Below are 15,459 nucleotides of genomic sequence, written 5' to 3'. Positions count from 1 at the left end.
ATCCCTACCTGCCACAAAGATCAATGTCTCAAGAGCTACAATATAAGGCAGAATTCTCCATGAGTGCTATGACCTCTGTCTTTGGGGGTTCTTTTTTATTTTTTTAAGGCTGGAGAGACAGCTGTGGGTGCTGGGAACCGAACTCTTATATTTTTGGTTGTGAGCCTAGCCTTTAACGGCTGAGCCATCTCTCCAGCCCCTTTGGGGGTTCTTATACATGCTTTGGTTCTAAGAGCTCAACCCCTTACCTGTTATCATATCCCAATATTCCCATTGAGGTCACACTCTCAGGTGAGGTGATCCTGACTTTTGTGGGCTACAAGGGTTACCCAGGATAATTGAATTAGGAAGTCTGTGTCTGTGATAGGAGTAAGTTCATCCAAAGGAGGGTTATAAAGAGAGGGTCTCCAATGCAAAGACTTAGAAATGAACTGAGAATTCTCAATGACCATCTCACTCTCTTCATGGGAACCTAGGTAGGAAGCTGGGAGGTTCTGAAGAGGCTGCAGTGTAGACATGAGACTGAGAAGATATGAGATAGTTAGTGCAGGCTTCCACACATCATTCCCCCAACAAATTTCCCACAGTCTCCAAGGGTCCAAAAATCCATTCCTATAGAGGTTTTAGATTTTCTTGTCTAGGGAAGTTGTTTCACCCTGAGTGTGTGCAGACTGTATGTCCCTATGAGTCTACATTCCTTTATCATCTTGGCTGATGACCAAGCTACTAGGTGTGAAGCAGAGACCCCAAAATAGTCTCCAGAAACCCAGAGGCTCAGAAGCTCGGTTGCATTAGCTGCATCCTGATGAAGAGTGGTCCTGTTGATCTGTCCTAGGCTCAAACACATAAAATGAGAGGAGGTGTCAATTACCCTGAGTTTCACCCTCCAAGTGTGTCAGGCCATGAAAAACAGCTCTTCATCCCTGTTGTATCTGAAGCAGACGTCTAAGCAAGAACTCTATTGCAGGGTGGGTCCAGCAGGGATAAAGCTAGTTATGTGGTTGGTACATTTTTGTCTGGAGAGGTTGAATTGTACTACCCTCTGTCTTGTGAGGTTCTTAGTTTCTCCATGTGTAAATGGAGAAGCCCTGGCAAAGACATTAAGTTCCTTTTAATGATGATCTCATCTGTTTCACATACTTATAGAGAAAGATTCAAGAACTCTGTTCCACAGTGGTTCTGCCCCATCTAAAACTGTGTTGAAGACATTGTGTTGGGGTGTGGTACAGGGCTAGGACAGGACATTCAGGATCTTTCCTTCCAGTTCATGAGGTTTAGCTCCAGTGTACAGAACAAAGTGGGAGGACAGGTATCCTGGACTCAGTCCTCAGCTATGCACAATCCTTCAGGCTGATCTAGGGCAGGAAAACTGACTGAAAGTATTCAGAGATGGTCCTGTGTTGCATGGCTATGAGAATGAGATACAGCAAATACAAAGACCCAACATGGGTACTCACACAGTAGGTTTTCTATCTATCTATCTATCTATCTATCTATCTATCTATCTATCTATCTATCATCTATCTATCTATCTGTCTATCATCTATCTATCTTTCTATCTATTTACCTATCTATCTACCTACCTCTATCTATCTATCTCTCTATCTATCACTTCCTATCTATTTACCTTATCTATCTATTCTACCTAACCTCTATCAATCTACTCTATCTCTCTATCATCTATCATCTATCTTATCTATCTTATCTATCTATCTATCTATTCTATCTATCTTCTATCTATCTTCTATCTATCTATCTATCTATCTCTATCTATCTATCTATCTATCTATCTATCTATCTATCTATCTATCTATCATCTATCTATTGTTCATTCATATCAGTGCATTCTAATTGCAGCTTCCCTCCTCCACTCATTCAAGTCCCCCCACATGTCCACTCTGCTTCAGATTCACTACCCCTGCCCCAGAAAATGGCAGGCCACTGAGGGGCATCAATTGAACATGGCACAATATGATACCATAACATCAGACATAGACAGTCACATCAAGGTTGGTTGAGGTCGCCCAACAGAAAGAAGAGCATCCTAAAGGCAGGCAAATGTGTCAGATACACATTCATCACTACGATCGGAAATCACCACAAACACCAAACCAACAACCATAATATATATGCAGGGGACCTAGTGCAGCTCCATGCAGACTCTGATTGTTTTTTTCATTTTCACACGGTAGATTATCATTCACAATTCCTCATCCATGATGTCCCCTGGCTCATAGTACTGGAAAGATATCTACTGTGATGGGGTTTTCTGTGGCCGACTTCCTATTGCTCTTCCTCCTCACCCTCTCCCTTCTTCTCACACTCAGGCACCAGAAGAAAGTCAGGAAGGGGTGAGTAGGGTGTGGGAAGCCTGGGTTTCAGTGGGGAGTGAGTCCCACTGTGGGCTATCCAAGCAGGGGCTCAGGACACCAGCCTCACTGAAAGCCCAGATTGGGACAGATTAGCTTAGAAACACTTCTGCAGAATCTGAACACAAAATGTTATCTGGAAACATGTGTAATATCCTTTATTGTATAGACTTTTTCAACTCTTGAAAGATTTTTAACATATGTACAATGAGTTATAAGGGTCCCTTCTAGTCCTGAAGGTACTAAGTAAGGGCCTCTTGCTATTAATATGTCTATTTATTTATTTATTTATTTATTTATTTATTCATTTTAATTCAGACATTTTCCATTCATACTACATATCAGTCACAGATTCTCCTGTCCTCCCTCCTCATACTCCCAGCCTTCCCCTCAATCTACCCCCCATTCCCACCTCCTCCAAAGCAATATCTTTCATGGGGAGTCAGCAGAGCCTGGCTCATTCATCTGAGCAGGTCTAAGCCCCTCCTCCCTATGCCAATGATGTGAAAAAGTGTCTCACCATAGGCGTTAGGTTCCAAAGAGCTGTCTCATGCACTAGAGACAGGTCCCAGGCCCACTTCCTGGTGTCCCCCGAAACAGTTCAAGCTTAACAACTGTCTCACTTATGAAGAGGGCCTAGTCCAGTACCCTTGGGGCTCCTCAGCTATTGGTTCACAGTTCATGTGTTGCCACTAGTTTGGCTAGTTGTCTCTGTAGTTTTTCCTATCATGGTCTTGATTTCTCTTGCTCATAGAATCCCTCCTCTCACTTGTCAATTGGACTCCTAGAGCTCTGCCTGGGACCCAGTTGTGGATCTCTATATCTGCTTCCATCAGTCACTGGATGAGAATTCTATGATGACAGTTAAGGTATTCAGCCATCTGATTCCCAGAGTAGGTCAGCTAAGGCACATAGTATCATATTGTGCCATGTTCAATTAATGCCCTTCAGTGGCCTGCTCTTTTCTGGGGCAAGGGTAGTGAATCTGAAGCAGAGTAGATGTTGTCTGTGTGGGGAATTGAATGACTGGAGGGAGTGGAACTCTTTACCATTGCCAGTAGTCTATTGTGGAATCATAATTGTATTCCTGGGGAACATAACCTAGAACTCTGTTTCTTTCTATTTGCATGGTGTCTTCATTTATCATGGTATTGCTTTCCTTGATCTTCCACTTTGTTCTTGATCCCGCTAGAAGCTAAGCTCTCTTTCCTCTGACTCTTGCCCTTCATTACCCCCACTCACCCCTAGTCTGCTCATGTAGATCACATCCATTTCAGTCACTGGGCAGTGACTGTGTCATTCCTACAGACCTCGTTACTAACTAACCTCACAGGAGCTGTGGGTTGCAGTCTGGCTATCCTTTGCTTTACATCTAGCATCCACTTATGAGTGAGTACATACCATGTTTGTAGTCTGAGTCTGGTTTACCTCACGCAGGATGATTTTTTCTACTTCCATCCATTTGCCTGTGAACCTCATGATGTCATTGTTTGTCTCTGCTGAGTAGTATTCCATTGTGTATATGTACCACATTTTCTTTATCCATTCTTGAGTTGAGGGGCATCTAGGTTGTTTCCAGGTACTGGCTTTATAAATAATACTGCTGCTATGAACATAGTTGTTCATGTGTTTTTGTGGTATGATTGAGCATTCCTTGGGTATATGCCCAAGAGTGGTATAGTTGGATTTTGAGGAAGATTGATTTCCAATTTTCTGAGAAACCACCATACTGATCTCCACAGTAGGTGTACCAGTTTGCATTCCCACCAACAGTGGAGGAATATTCCCCTTGCTCCACATCCTCTCCACATAAGCAGTCTCCAGTGTTTTTGATGTTAGCCATTCTGACAGGTGTAAGATGGTGTCTTACAGTCATTTCAATGATGATTAAGGATGTTGAGCAATTCCTTAAATGTATTTCAGCCATATGAGCTTCTTCTGTTGAGAATTCACTGTTTTAACTCTATAGCCCATTTTTTTAATTGGTATGTTAGTATTTTGATGTCTAGTTCTTGAGTTTTTTATGTATTCTGGAGATCAGCCCTCTGTTAGATATGCAGTTGGTGAAGATCTTTTTCCATTCTGTAGGCTGTCATTTTGTCTTATTGACAGTGTGCTTCTCCCTACAAAAGCTTCTCAGTTTCAGGAGGTCTGATTTATTAATTGTTGCTCTCAGTGTCTGTGCTACTGGTGCTAGATTTAGTTAACGATTTCTAGTGCCAGTGCATTCAAGACTAGTTCCTACTTTCTCTTCTATCAGTTTACAAGTAACTGGATTTATGTTGAGGTCTTTGATCCACTTGGACTTGAGTTTTGTGCATGGTGACAGATATGGATCAATTTGCAATCTTCTACATGTTGACATCCAGTTATGCCAGCACCATTTGTTGAAGATGCTTTCTTTTTTCCATTGTACAGTTTTAGATTCTTTGTCAAAAATAAGGTGTTCATACCTGTGTGGATTAATGTCAGGTTCTTCAATTCAATTCCATTGGTCCACATGTCAGTTTTTATGCCAGTACCAAGCTGTATTTATTACTGTAACTCTATACTGTTGCTTGAATTCAGGGATTCTGGTGCTTCCAGATGTTGCTTTATTGTACAGGATTCTTTTAGCTATTCTGGGTATTTTGTTTTTCCATATGAAATTGAGTATTGTTCTTTCCAGTTCTGTGAAGAATTGTGTTGGGATTTTGATGGGGATTACATTGAATCTGTAGATTGCTTTTGGTAAGATAGCCATTTTTACTATGTTAACCCTACCTATCTATAAGCACTGGAGACCTTTCCATTTTCTGATGTCTTCTTCAATTTCTCTCTTCAGGAACTTAAAGTTCTTGTCATACAGGTCCTTCACTTGCTTAGTTACAGTTACCCCAAGGAATTTTATATTATTTGTGGCTATTGTAAAGGGTGATGTTTCTCTGACTTCTTCAGCCTGTTTGTCATTTGTATATAGGAGGGCTACTGATTTTTTTGAGATAATCTTGTATTCTGTACATTTTTGAAGGTTTTTATCAGCTCTAGAAGTTCTTTAGTCCAATTTTTGGGGTCATTATGTATACTAACACATCTCTGCAAATAGTGAAAGCTTGACTTCTTCTTTCTGATTTGTATCCCCTTGATCTTTTTTTGTTGTTTTATTTCTCTAGCTAGAACTTCAAGTATTATGTTGAATAAATGTGGGGAGAGTGGAAAGCCTTGTCTTGTTTCTGATTTTAGTAGAATCACTTTGAGTTTTTCTCCATTTAATTTTATGTTGGCTGTTGGCTTGCTGTAAATTGCCTTTATTATGTTTAGATATGTTCCCTGTATTCCTGATCTCTCCAAGACCTTTATCATGAAAGGGTGTTGGATTTTGTCAAAGGCCTTTTCAGCAACTAATGAAATGATCATTTGAGTTTTTTCTTTCAGTTTGTTTATGGTGTATTACATTGAGAGACTGCATATGTTGAACCAACCTTGCATCTCTGGGATGAAGCCTACTTGATTATGGTGGATAATTATTTTGATGTGTTCTTGGAGTCTGTTTCCCAATATTTTATTGAGTATTTTTGCATCAATGTTTATAACAGAGATTGTCTGTAATTCTGTTTCTTTGTTGTATATTTGTTAGGCTTGGGAATTAGAGTAAGTGTAGCCTCAATGAAGGAGTTTGGTAATGTTCCTTCTCTTTCTTTTGTGTGGAACAATTTAAAGGGTATTGGTATTAACTCTTCTGTGAAAATCTGATAGAATTCTGGGTTGAAACAATCTGATTTTGGGCTCTTTTTTGGTTGGGAGAATTTTAATGACTGTTTCTATTTCCTTAGGGGTTAATGGAATATTTAAATAGTTTATCTGGTCTTTATTTAACTTAGTTTGTGGACCCTATCCAGAAAACTGTCCATTTCTTTTAGATTTTCCAATTTTGTGGAGTACAGGTTTTTGAAGTATGACCTGATGATTGTCTGGATTTCCTCATTGTCTGTTGTTATTTCTCCCCTTTCCTTTCTGATTTTGCTAATTTGGGTGTGCTCTCTCTGCCTTTCGGTTAGTCTGGATAAGAGGTCATCAATTTTATTGATTTTCTAATAGAACCAACTCTTTGTTTCATTGATTCTTTGTATTGTTCTCTTTGTTTCTATTTTATTGATTTCAGCTCTCAATTTGATTATTTTCTGGTCTTTATTTCTCCTGGGTGACTTTGCTTCTTCTTGTTCTAGAGCTTTCAGTTGTGCTGTTAAGTCACTAGTGAGAAATTTCTCCAACTTCTTTATGTAGTCATTTAGTCCTATGAATTTTCCTCTTATCACTGCTTTCATGGTGTCCCATAAGTTTGGGTATGTGGTATATTCATTCTCATTGATATCTAGTAAGTCTGTGTTTTCTTTCTTATTTTTTCCTTGAGCCATTCGTGATTCAGTTGGGCATTATTCAGTTTCCATGAGATTTTAGGCTTTCTGTAATTTTCCTTGTTGTTGAAATCTAACTTTAAACCATGGTGGTCTGATAGAATGCAGGAGGTTTTTCCATTTTTTTGTATCTGTTGAGATTTGCTTTTGACCGAGTATGTTATCAATTTTAGAGAAGGTTCCATGAGGTGCTAAGAAGAAGGAATATTCTTTTATGTTAGGATGGGAAGTTCTGTAGATATTAAGTCCATTTGAGTCATAACATCAATTTAGTCCTTTATTTCTCTGTTAAGTTTCAATTTGGCAGATCTATCCAGTGGTGAGAGTCGGGTGTTGAAGTCTCCCACTATTAATGTTTTAGGTTTTATGTGTGATTTAAGCTTTAGTAACGTTTCTTTTACATATGTGTGTGCCCTTGTGTTTGTGGCATAAATGTTCAGAATTGAAGCTTAATTTTGGTGGATATTTCCTGTGATGAGTGTGTAATGTCCTTCTTGATCTCTTTTCATTGATTTTAGTTTGAAGTCTGTTTTGTTGGATATTAGGATAGCCACACCAGCTTGCTTCTTAAGACCATTTGATTGGTAAGACTTTTCCCAGCCTTTCATAGTGTCCCATAAGTTTGGGTATATTGTGCATTCATTTTCATTGAATTGTAGGAAGTCTTTAATTTCTTTCTTTCTTCCTTGACCCAGATGTGGAGCAGTTGAGCATTATTAAGTTTCTATGAGTTTGTAGGCTTTCTGTAATTTTTGTTGCTGTTGAAATATAACTATAAGCTATGGTGATCCAATAAGGTATAGGGGGTTACTTCATTTTTACTTCTATCTGTTGAGGTTTGCTTGGTTACTGAGTATGTTTTTGATTTTAGAGAAGGTTCCATGAACTGCTGAGAAGGTCTGTTAGGTCCATTTGAGTCATAACATCTGTTAGTTCCCATATTTCTCTATTAAATTTCAGTCTGGCAGACCTCTCCATTGGTGAGACTGAGGTGTTGAAGTCTCCCACTATTAGTATGTGGGGTTTAATGTGTGATTTAAGCTTCAGTAATGTTTCTTTTACAAATGTTAGTGTGTTTGTGTTTGGGGCATAAATGTTCAGAATTGAGATTTCATCTCGATGGATTTTTTCCTGTGATGAATATTACATCCCCTTCTCCATTTCTTTTGATTGATTTTACTTAGAAGTCTTCTTTTAGATATTAGGATAGCTACACCAGCTTGTTTCTTGGGTCTATTTGATTGGAAAAATCTTTTCCCAGGAATTTATTCTGTGGTGATGTCTGTCTTTGAGCTCGAGGTATGTTTCTTGTGTGCAGCAGAATGATGGATCCTGTTTTTCTACCCATTCTGTTAGCGTATGACTTTTTATAGGCAAACTGAGTCCACTGATATTGAGAGATATTAATGAACTTGATTGTTAATTCCTGTTATTTTTGATTTTGTTGGTGGTGCCAGCAGTGTGTTTGTGTTTCCCTTCTTTGTGATTTGCTTGTTCGAGGAAATATATGGCCTGTGTTTCTGTGGGTGCAGCTAACTTTCTTGGTTTGGAGTTTTCCTTCTTGTACTTCCCATAGGGCTGGATTTGTGGATACATATTGTTTAAATCTGTTTTGGTCATGGAATATCTTGTTTTCTCAGTCAATAGTAATTGAAAGATTTGCTAGGTATAGTAGTCTGGCCTGGCATCCCTGGTCCCTTAGTGTCTGTGAAACATCTGTCCAGGACCTTCTGGCTTTCCTAGTTTCCATTGAGAAATCATGTGTAATTCTGATAGGTCTGTGTTTATATGTTATGTGGGCTTTTTCCTTTGAAGATTTTAAAATTCTTTCTTTATTCTTTATGTTTTGTGTTTTGATTTTTATGTGGTGAGAGGACTTTTTTTAGTATAATCTATTTGGTGTTCTGTTACTCACTTGTACCTTCATAGGCATTTCCTTCTTTAGGTTGGGAAATATTTCTTCTATGATTTTGTTGAATATAGTATTTGTGCCTTTAAGCTGGAATTCTTCTTCTTCCATCCCTATTATTCTTAGGTTTGATCTTCCCTCAATGTCCCAGATTTCCTGGATGATTTTTGTTAAGAATTTATGTGATTTAACGTTTGGTTTGCCTGATGAATTTATTTCTTCTATTGTGTCTTCAACATGGATTCTTCCTTCCATCTCTTTTTATTCTGTTGGTTTGCTTGCATCTGTAGTTTCTGTTCATTTACCCAGATTTTCACTTCCTGAATTCCCTTACTTTGTGTTTTCTTTATTGCTTTTATCTCAATTTCCAAGTCTTGAACTGTTTTCTACACATGTATGATTATTGTTTTTGGCTATCCTTAATGGATTTATTCATTGTTTGCCAGTTTTTTTTTGTTTGTCTTTTTTCACCATTTCTTTAAGGAAGTTTTTATTTCCTCTTTAAAGGCCTGTATCATATTCATAATGTTATTTTTAAGGTCATTTTCTTTTGCTTCATCTGCATTGGGTTGCTCATCTCTTGCTGTTGTAGAATCACTGGGTGATGCTGATTACTTAGTTGTGCTTCGATGGGTGGGGAAGGGGCATGGGATGTTTCCCTGAGGGGCAAGAGTCCAGGCAGGAGTTCACATACTCATTTCTTCTTCCAATCAGTACAGGTGGGGCCAGTCTTAGGTTAACTCTTTATTAGAACATATCTGCTTCCATTAAACTAACAGTTTAATAATTAGGGAAAGATTTAAACAGAAGCATTATGGGAACTAGCTGGGGTGAATTCAGAGAGAGAATGCCAGATTGTCATTATTTTTTATAAATTTTTCTTTATTAAGAAATTTTCTACTAACTCGAAATACTATCCACAGATAGATCACCCCTCCTCCTTTCTCCCACCCTCCAGTCCTCTTTCCCAAGCCACCCCGCATCCCCACATCCCCCAAATCGAGGTCTCCCATGGGGAGTCAGCAGAGCCAAGCACACTGAGCCTAGGCAGGTCCAAGCCCCCTCTCACCTTCCCACTGCATCGAGGCTGTTCAAGGTGTCACACCAAAGGCAATAGATTCCAGAAGCCTGCCTGTAGACCAGGGACAGATCCCAATCCTCCTGCCTGGTGCTCCCCAAAGAGTTCAAGCCAAAGACCCATCTTCCATATCCAGAGGGCCTCATCTAGTCACATGGGGGCTCCACGGCCACCAGTCCACAGTTTATGGGCTTCTGCTAGTGTGGCTGGTCATCTCAGCACATCCTCCCATCATGATCTCAACATCCCTCACCTGCAGTATCTCTTCTCTCTCATCAATTGGATTCATAATGTTATTTTGAGCTCAGCCTGGGAATGGATTCCTGGCCATGAATTTCTGTATCTGCCTCCATCAGTCACTGGAGAAAGGATCTATGATGACAGCTAGGTTATTTGCTAGGCTGGTCACCAGAGTAGACCGGTCCAGGCACCATCTGGACCACTGCCAGCAGACCAAGGTGAGGTCAATCTTGTGGATTCCTGAGAGCCTCCCCAGCACCCTGCCTCTTCGTATACCAGTGATGTCCTCATCTATCATGGTATCTTCCACCCTGCCCTCCCACTCTGTCCCTGTTCCAGCTTGACCCTCCCATTTCACTATGTTCTCATCCCCCATTCCTTGCCCTCTGCCACCCGCCAACACCCAGTCCACTCATGTGGATCTCCTCCACTTCTCTTCGTAGACTCATCTATGTATCCCTCCTAGGGTCTTTTCCTGTTAGCTAGCCTCTCTGGATTTGTGGGTTACAGTCTGGCCATGCCTTCCCTCACATTTAGTATCTAATTATGAGTGAGTACATACTGTGTTTGTCCTTCTGAGTCTGGTTACCTCACTCAAGATGACATTTTCTAGATCCATCCATTTGCCTGCAAATTTCATGTCATTTTTTTTAGTGCTGAGTAGTACTCCATTGTGCATATGAGCCATATTTTCTTTATCCATTCTTCAGTTGAAGGGTATCTAGGTTGTTTCCAGGTTCTTGCTATTATGAATAATGCTGATATGAACATATTTGAGCATGTATCTTTGTGGTAAGATTGAGAATTTCTTGAGTATATGCCCAAGAGTGGTATAAATGGGTCTTGAGGAAGACTTATTCCCAATTTTCTGAGAAATTGCCATACTGATTTCCAGAGTGGCTGTACAAGTTTGCATTCCCATCAACAGTGGAGGAGTGTTTGATCTTAGCCATTCTGATGGTGTAAGGTGGTATCTCAGAGTTGTTTTGATTTGCATTTCCCTGATGACTAAGGATGTTGAGCAATTCCTTAAATGCCTCTCAGCCATTTGAGACTCTTTTCTTGAGAATTCACTGTTAAGCTCTGTAGCCCATTTTTTAATTGGATTGTTCAGTCAGTATTTTGATGTCTAGCTTTGTGAGTTCTTTATATATTTTAGAGATCAGCCCTCTGTCAGATGTGGGGTTGGTGAAGATCTTTTCCCATTCTGTAGGCTGTCATTTGGTCTTATTGACCCTGTCCTTTGCTCTACAAAAGCTACATATCAGTTTCAGGAGGTCACATTTATTGTTGCTCTCAGTGCTTGTGCTACTGGTGTTATATTCAGGAAGTGATCTCCTGTGCCTATTCATTCCAGACTACTTTCTACTTTCTCTTCTATCAGGTTTAGAGTAACTGGATTTATGTTGAGGTCTTTGATCCACTTGGACTTGCGTTTTGAGTGTGGTGACAGATATGGATCTATTTGCAATCATCTGCATGTTGACATCATTATTTTTTGCACCAGATATTATGGATCACTGAGAACACAGCTTTGTGGATGGATCTTGGGTTCTCAGCTGGTGAATCAGTCCAAACAAATCTCCAGGGGAATTAGCTTCCAGGACTCTATACTTCAGATTGATCTGGGAGCACAGTAAGGCTACTTCATTCTAAACTGAGAAACCATATTTTTTCCATCTGATTTCTCTGGAGTGTTACAAATAAGAGCCATGGCCACAAGTCCTGAATTCAGAGCATAGTCAGGTTGAAGATACAAAGCCAAAGACCACAAGGAAGCCTGTCACAGCACAGAAATCATTCATTTCAGATCTTCCTGAAGTTATGTGATGAGAATAATGTAAATTTCCAGGAAAAAAGAAGATAAAACTGCACAAAAGAATCAGTACTTTTGAGTGCTTCACATATCCAACATGTCTTTGCTTCTTAGGAATGACTGAGACTACCACCCAGTCACAAAATTTGACAGAAGCCTAACGCAAGCAACAGTCGGTCCAGCCTATATTGTTTGCTCCCAGGGTCCATGGAAGAGTCTACCAACCAGCTGAGGACTCTAATCTGAGGAATATTCAATGAATCTAAGCACACTGAGCTCTTTAGACCATTCATTTTATTCTTCTATTGTGATTTTATCTGTACAGTTTCTTTCCTGCTCTCACTTAGCTCTCTTTCCCTCCTCCTCTCAGTCCCTCCTGGTGTTGTCTCATCATTCTACCTAGTTCTTTCCATCTCCGTCCTCATCTTTGTTCTTCTCCATAAATCCTCCCAGTGCTATCAGAGAACCAGTATATATGCCCACACAGTAATTTTTTGGTAAAGCGATGTGAGGCTTGAAGTTTTCAGTGTCTCAGAGAGAGGTGATAAGGATCCACACATAAAGCAATTAATTTTCAGCTTCCAATTACAACCCAAAAGGGGAGTGACTAAAGGAAAGTTCTCTGGTAGGGTCAACTAAAGGCTAAGAACAATTAGGGAATTTATGTGCTCAAACTATAATCTAGAAATGGCTAGGTAGAATGTTAGGGGTCAATAAGTCAAAGAAAGTAAACTGTCTTTGGTGCCACTTTTCCCACTCATCCCAGCTGCAGCTGCTTTCTGATAGGGAGGGGGACATATGCTAGGTGGCTAAGCAACCTATGTCAGAGCATGTAGTATTTGATTAGTAAAAGCACTTTCACTCAGAGTAATTGCCAAGGAGAAAATCTAAGGATAGCACCTGGCTGAGGAGGAGTCAAAACTTAATTTGCACAAGAAGGAAGCTTGACACCTATCACCTGTCTGGCCTTGTAGGCAATCTCCTGGGGGCAACAGGAAGTAACTATCTTAAATCAGTAACTAGCAAATGGCTAAAACATCATCCCAGGAATGTGAACAGTAAATCTCTTAAGTTAGGGTCTTGTGTAAATGACCCCGGGTGAAGGTAAGGGGTTGAGGATTTAATTGTTAGCGGTTCTTTTCTCTATCTGTGAGTGAGATGAGCTAATGTTTATCTATGTGCAGTTTTGTCCTTGGAAAAAGGTATCTTGGCTGAAATACTTTTGTCTGCAGAATGGCCCCGGCCAGATAAATGTTAATGAAAAATAAACACAGCTAGAAACAGTTGTCCATTTACCCCAATGTGTAGGGAGAGTTGTACCCAAGATTGAGATGCAATCGTGAGATTACATGTACATATTACATGGAGATGCACGGTAAATGGGGAGACTCATATCTGTTACTGCACAAGAAGTTTACGACAAGAGACAGCCGGTTCATTCAATAGGCAGTAATTCCATAATGCCTTGTGTGATGGTTTCCTCTAACAGAACCCTTAGTTCTGATAGGTTGACCTTCTGAACTCTAGTTGTCACTGCTGTGTACTCTCATGGGCTTTTGCTACCAGTGGCTCTCAGTACAAGCCATGATAGGTGAGTAAGAAAAATTCTGGTTTGGGCATGGATAGAGATCAAGTTGAATAATGAGGAGGGAGCTGTTCAGAGTGGAAATTTTATGGTGGCTTTGGTTTGTCCTGACTTGTTTGTTCACAATCTGCAGTCTCCCAGGATCACACAGTGGAGAACCTCATCCGGATGGGTATATCTGCCTTGATCCTCACAGCTCTTGGGATTTTGCTGTTTGAGGATTGCCGCAGCCAGAGAAGGACCCAGAATTCATCCTAGAAGTATAGAAGAGAGACCAGAGTGTGCCTAGTCTGGTGATCAAGTCTTGGAAATCATTTTGAGGATCTCAGGTGCTTTTTAAGAGAAAATTCAGTGCTTAATTTTGTGAATTACTTGTGATAAACTATCTGGCAAGATAATGTGTTTTGGTTGCAGGAAAAGACCTAAATATTGGGGTAATCAGCTCTTCTACCACATTAAGACTCTTATCCCGTACTTTGTTGTGCACTTTTGAAGAATTTCCATTCCTCTATTTTAAGTCCATGATGTAAGGTAACATCTAGTGTCACCAATGAGGTTTACATTCCCACCTCTGTATATATTTTGTTTTTCCTCAGTCTCATGTGATATTTTCCTTTATTATACATCACCACATATCACATTGTGTGTTATGAGATGATCTGTCCTGAAGAGATCTGTAAGGTCACACCTAAATCAATAAATTCATATACATGTGTTAATCAGTCTCCTAAGTTACTCGGTATCTCCCAGGGACCCTGATGAATTCTTACTGGATTATATTAGCACACAATTCAATTCCCACAAGGCCATCTTTCATTTCTGTACCAGGTTTCCTCTTTTTTTTACCCCTTTATCATTCTATCACATAGCAAATAGCATCCTCATCAAATGATGAACAGTTGGGGTTGCATGATACTGGACTTAACATCTTCGAAAAATTATTAGCTAATTTAATCATATTCTTTTTTTAATGATTCAGTGTCAACTGTCAAGTTATAGAAATATAAAGTGAAATGATATGAATTGAAGGGGAAAGCAAAGCTTGAGTTTGGAATTTTCATCATCAATCAGTAGAACTATTGATGGAGATAATATCTTTGAGTAATATCTGCATGGGCTACTGACAGCTCTTCTCCTAGGGATGTGTTCAAAGTGACCTTTAAACTGAAACTGATCCCTACATATGAGATTGTATTTGAAAGTTTTCCTGTGTCTTGCCTGGTTCTGCAGCTGCTCAGACCCAAACACACAGAGGTTTATGTTATTTATAACTGCTTGGCCATTAGCTCAGGCTTATTAATGACTAGCTCTTTACACTTAAATTAATCTATAATTCTTATCTATATTTATCCATGTGGCTTGGTAACTTTTCTCAGTTCTGCCTTGTCATCTTGTTTCCTCTGTGTCTGGCTTCAGACTCCTGACTCCTTTCTTCTCCTCAGCATTCTCCTAGGCTACTCGCTCCACCTATACTTACTGCCTGGCCAATCAGTGTTTTATTAAACCAGTGTTCAAGATCATTATCCCATAGCATCTCCCCATTTCTTTCTAATCAAAAAGAAAGGTTTTAACTTTAACATAGTATAATTATATATAATGAAATAGTTATCTAGCAAGAATTACCATTACAATATTTAGTCTATTTGTATTTGGCAAAATTAAAGAATATATTTGGTCTATCTTATATTTGTGAGTCTAAAGTTTCATATCTAATTTATCTTTTATCATAACCAATGAAAACCATAATTATAACTATCTAGTCTTCAACTACATCAAAGACCCCAGAAGGATATAATATTACCTGAGTATACAGGAAATTCATTATAAGCAACTTCCAAAATTCTGGAAATTACAGAGACAGCTGCTTGCCTGGACAGTCATCCAAAGTTCCTCTGCAATGTTGGGGTATCCATCTTAAGCCCACAGACATAGTCTTTCCATAATTTTTTTTCTCTGTGTCTTGTAGAATTTTGACAGTTTTTTCTGTGAAGCAGGAACCTGAAGGAACATCTTGTTTTACAAATTTCAGTGGGCACATTCCTATGGGTCCTGCATGTCCAGTTGATAC

At 39.5% G+C, this 15,459-nt stretch overlaps 1 protein-coding gene across 1 annotated transcript in view; it reads left to right on the top strand.

Moving 5' to 3' along the window:
• The window catches only part of LOC114688828 (leukocyte immunoglobulin-like receptor subfamily A member 6), a 91,487-nt gene extending 77,377 nt beyond the window's left edge, over positions 1 to 14,110 (top strand). The window contains exon 11 of the mRNA XM_037202186.1: positions 13,525 to 14,110. Coding sequence (XP_037058081.1) covers positions 13,525 to 13,649 — 125 coding nt within the window. The 3' untranslated portion in view covers positions 13,650 to 14,110. The remainder of the gene's footprint in view (positions 1 to 13,524) is intronic.
• Positions 14,111 to 15,459: the final 1,349 nt, after the last annotated feature.

This window comes from Peromyscus leucopus, chromosome 1 (genome assembly GCF_004664715.2).
Source record: "Peromyscus leucopus breed LL Stock chromosome 1, UCI_PerLeu_2.1, whole genome shotgun sequence".
NCBI classification, from domain to species: domain Eukaryota; kingdom Metazoa; phylum Chordata; class Mammalia; order Rodentia; family Cricetidae; genus Peromyscus; species Peromyscus leucopus.
Note: the sequence above shows the minus strand (reverse complement) of the source record. Positions and strands in the feature narration are given on the sequence as shown.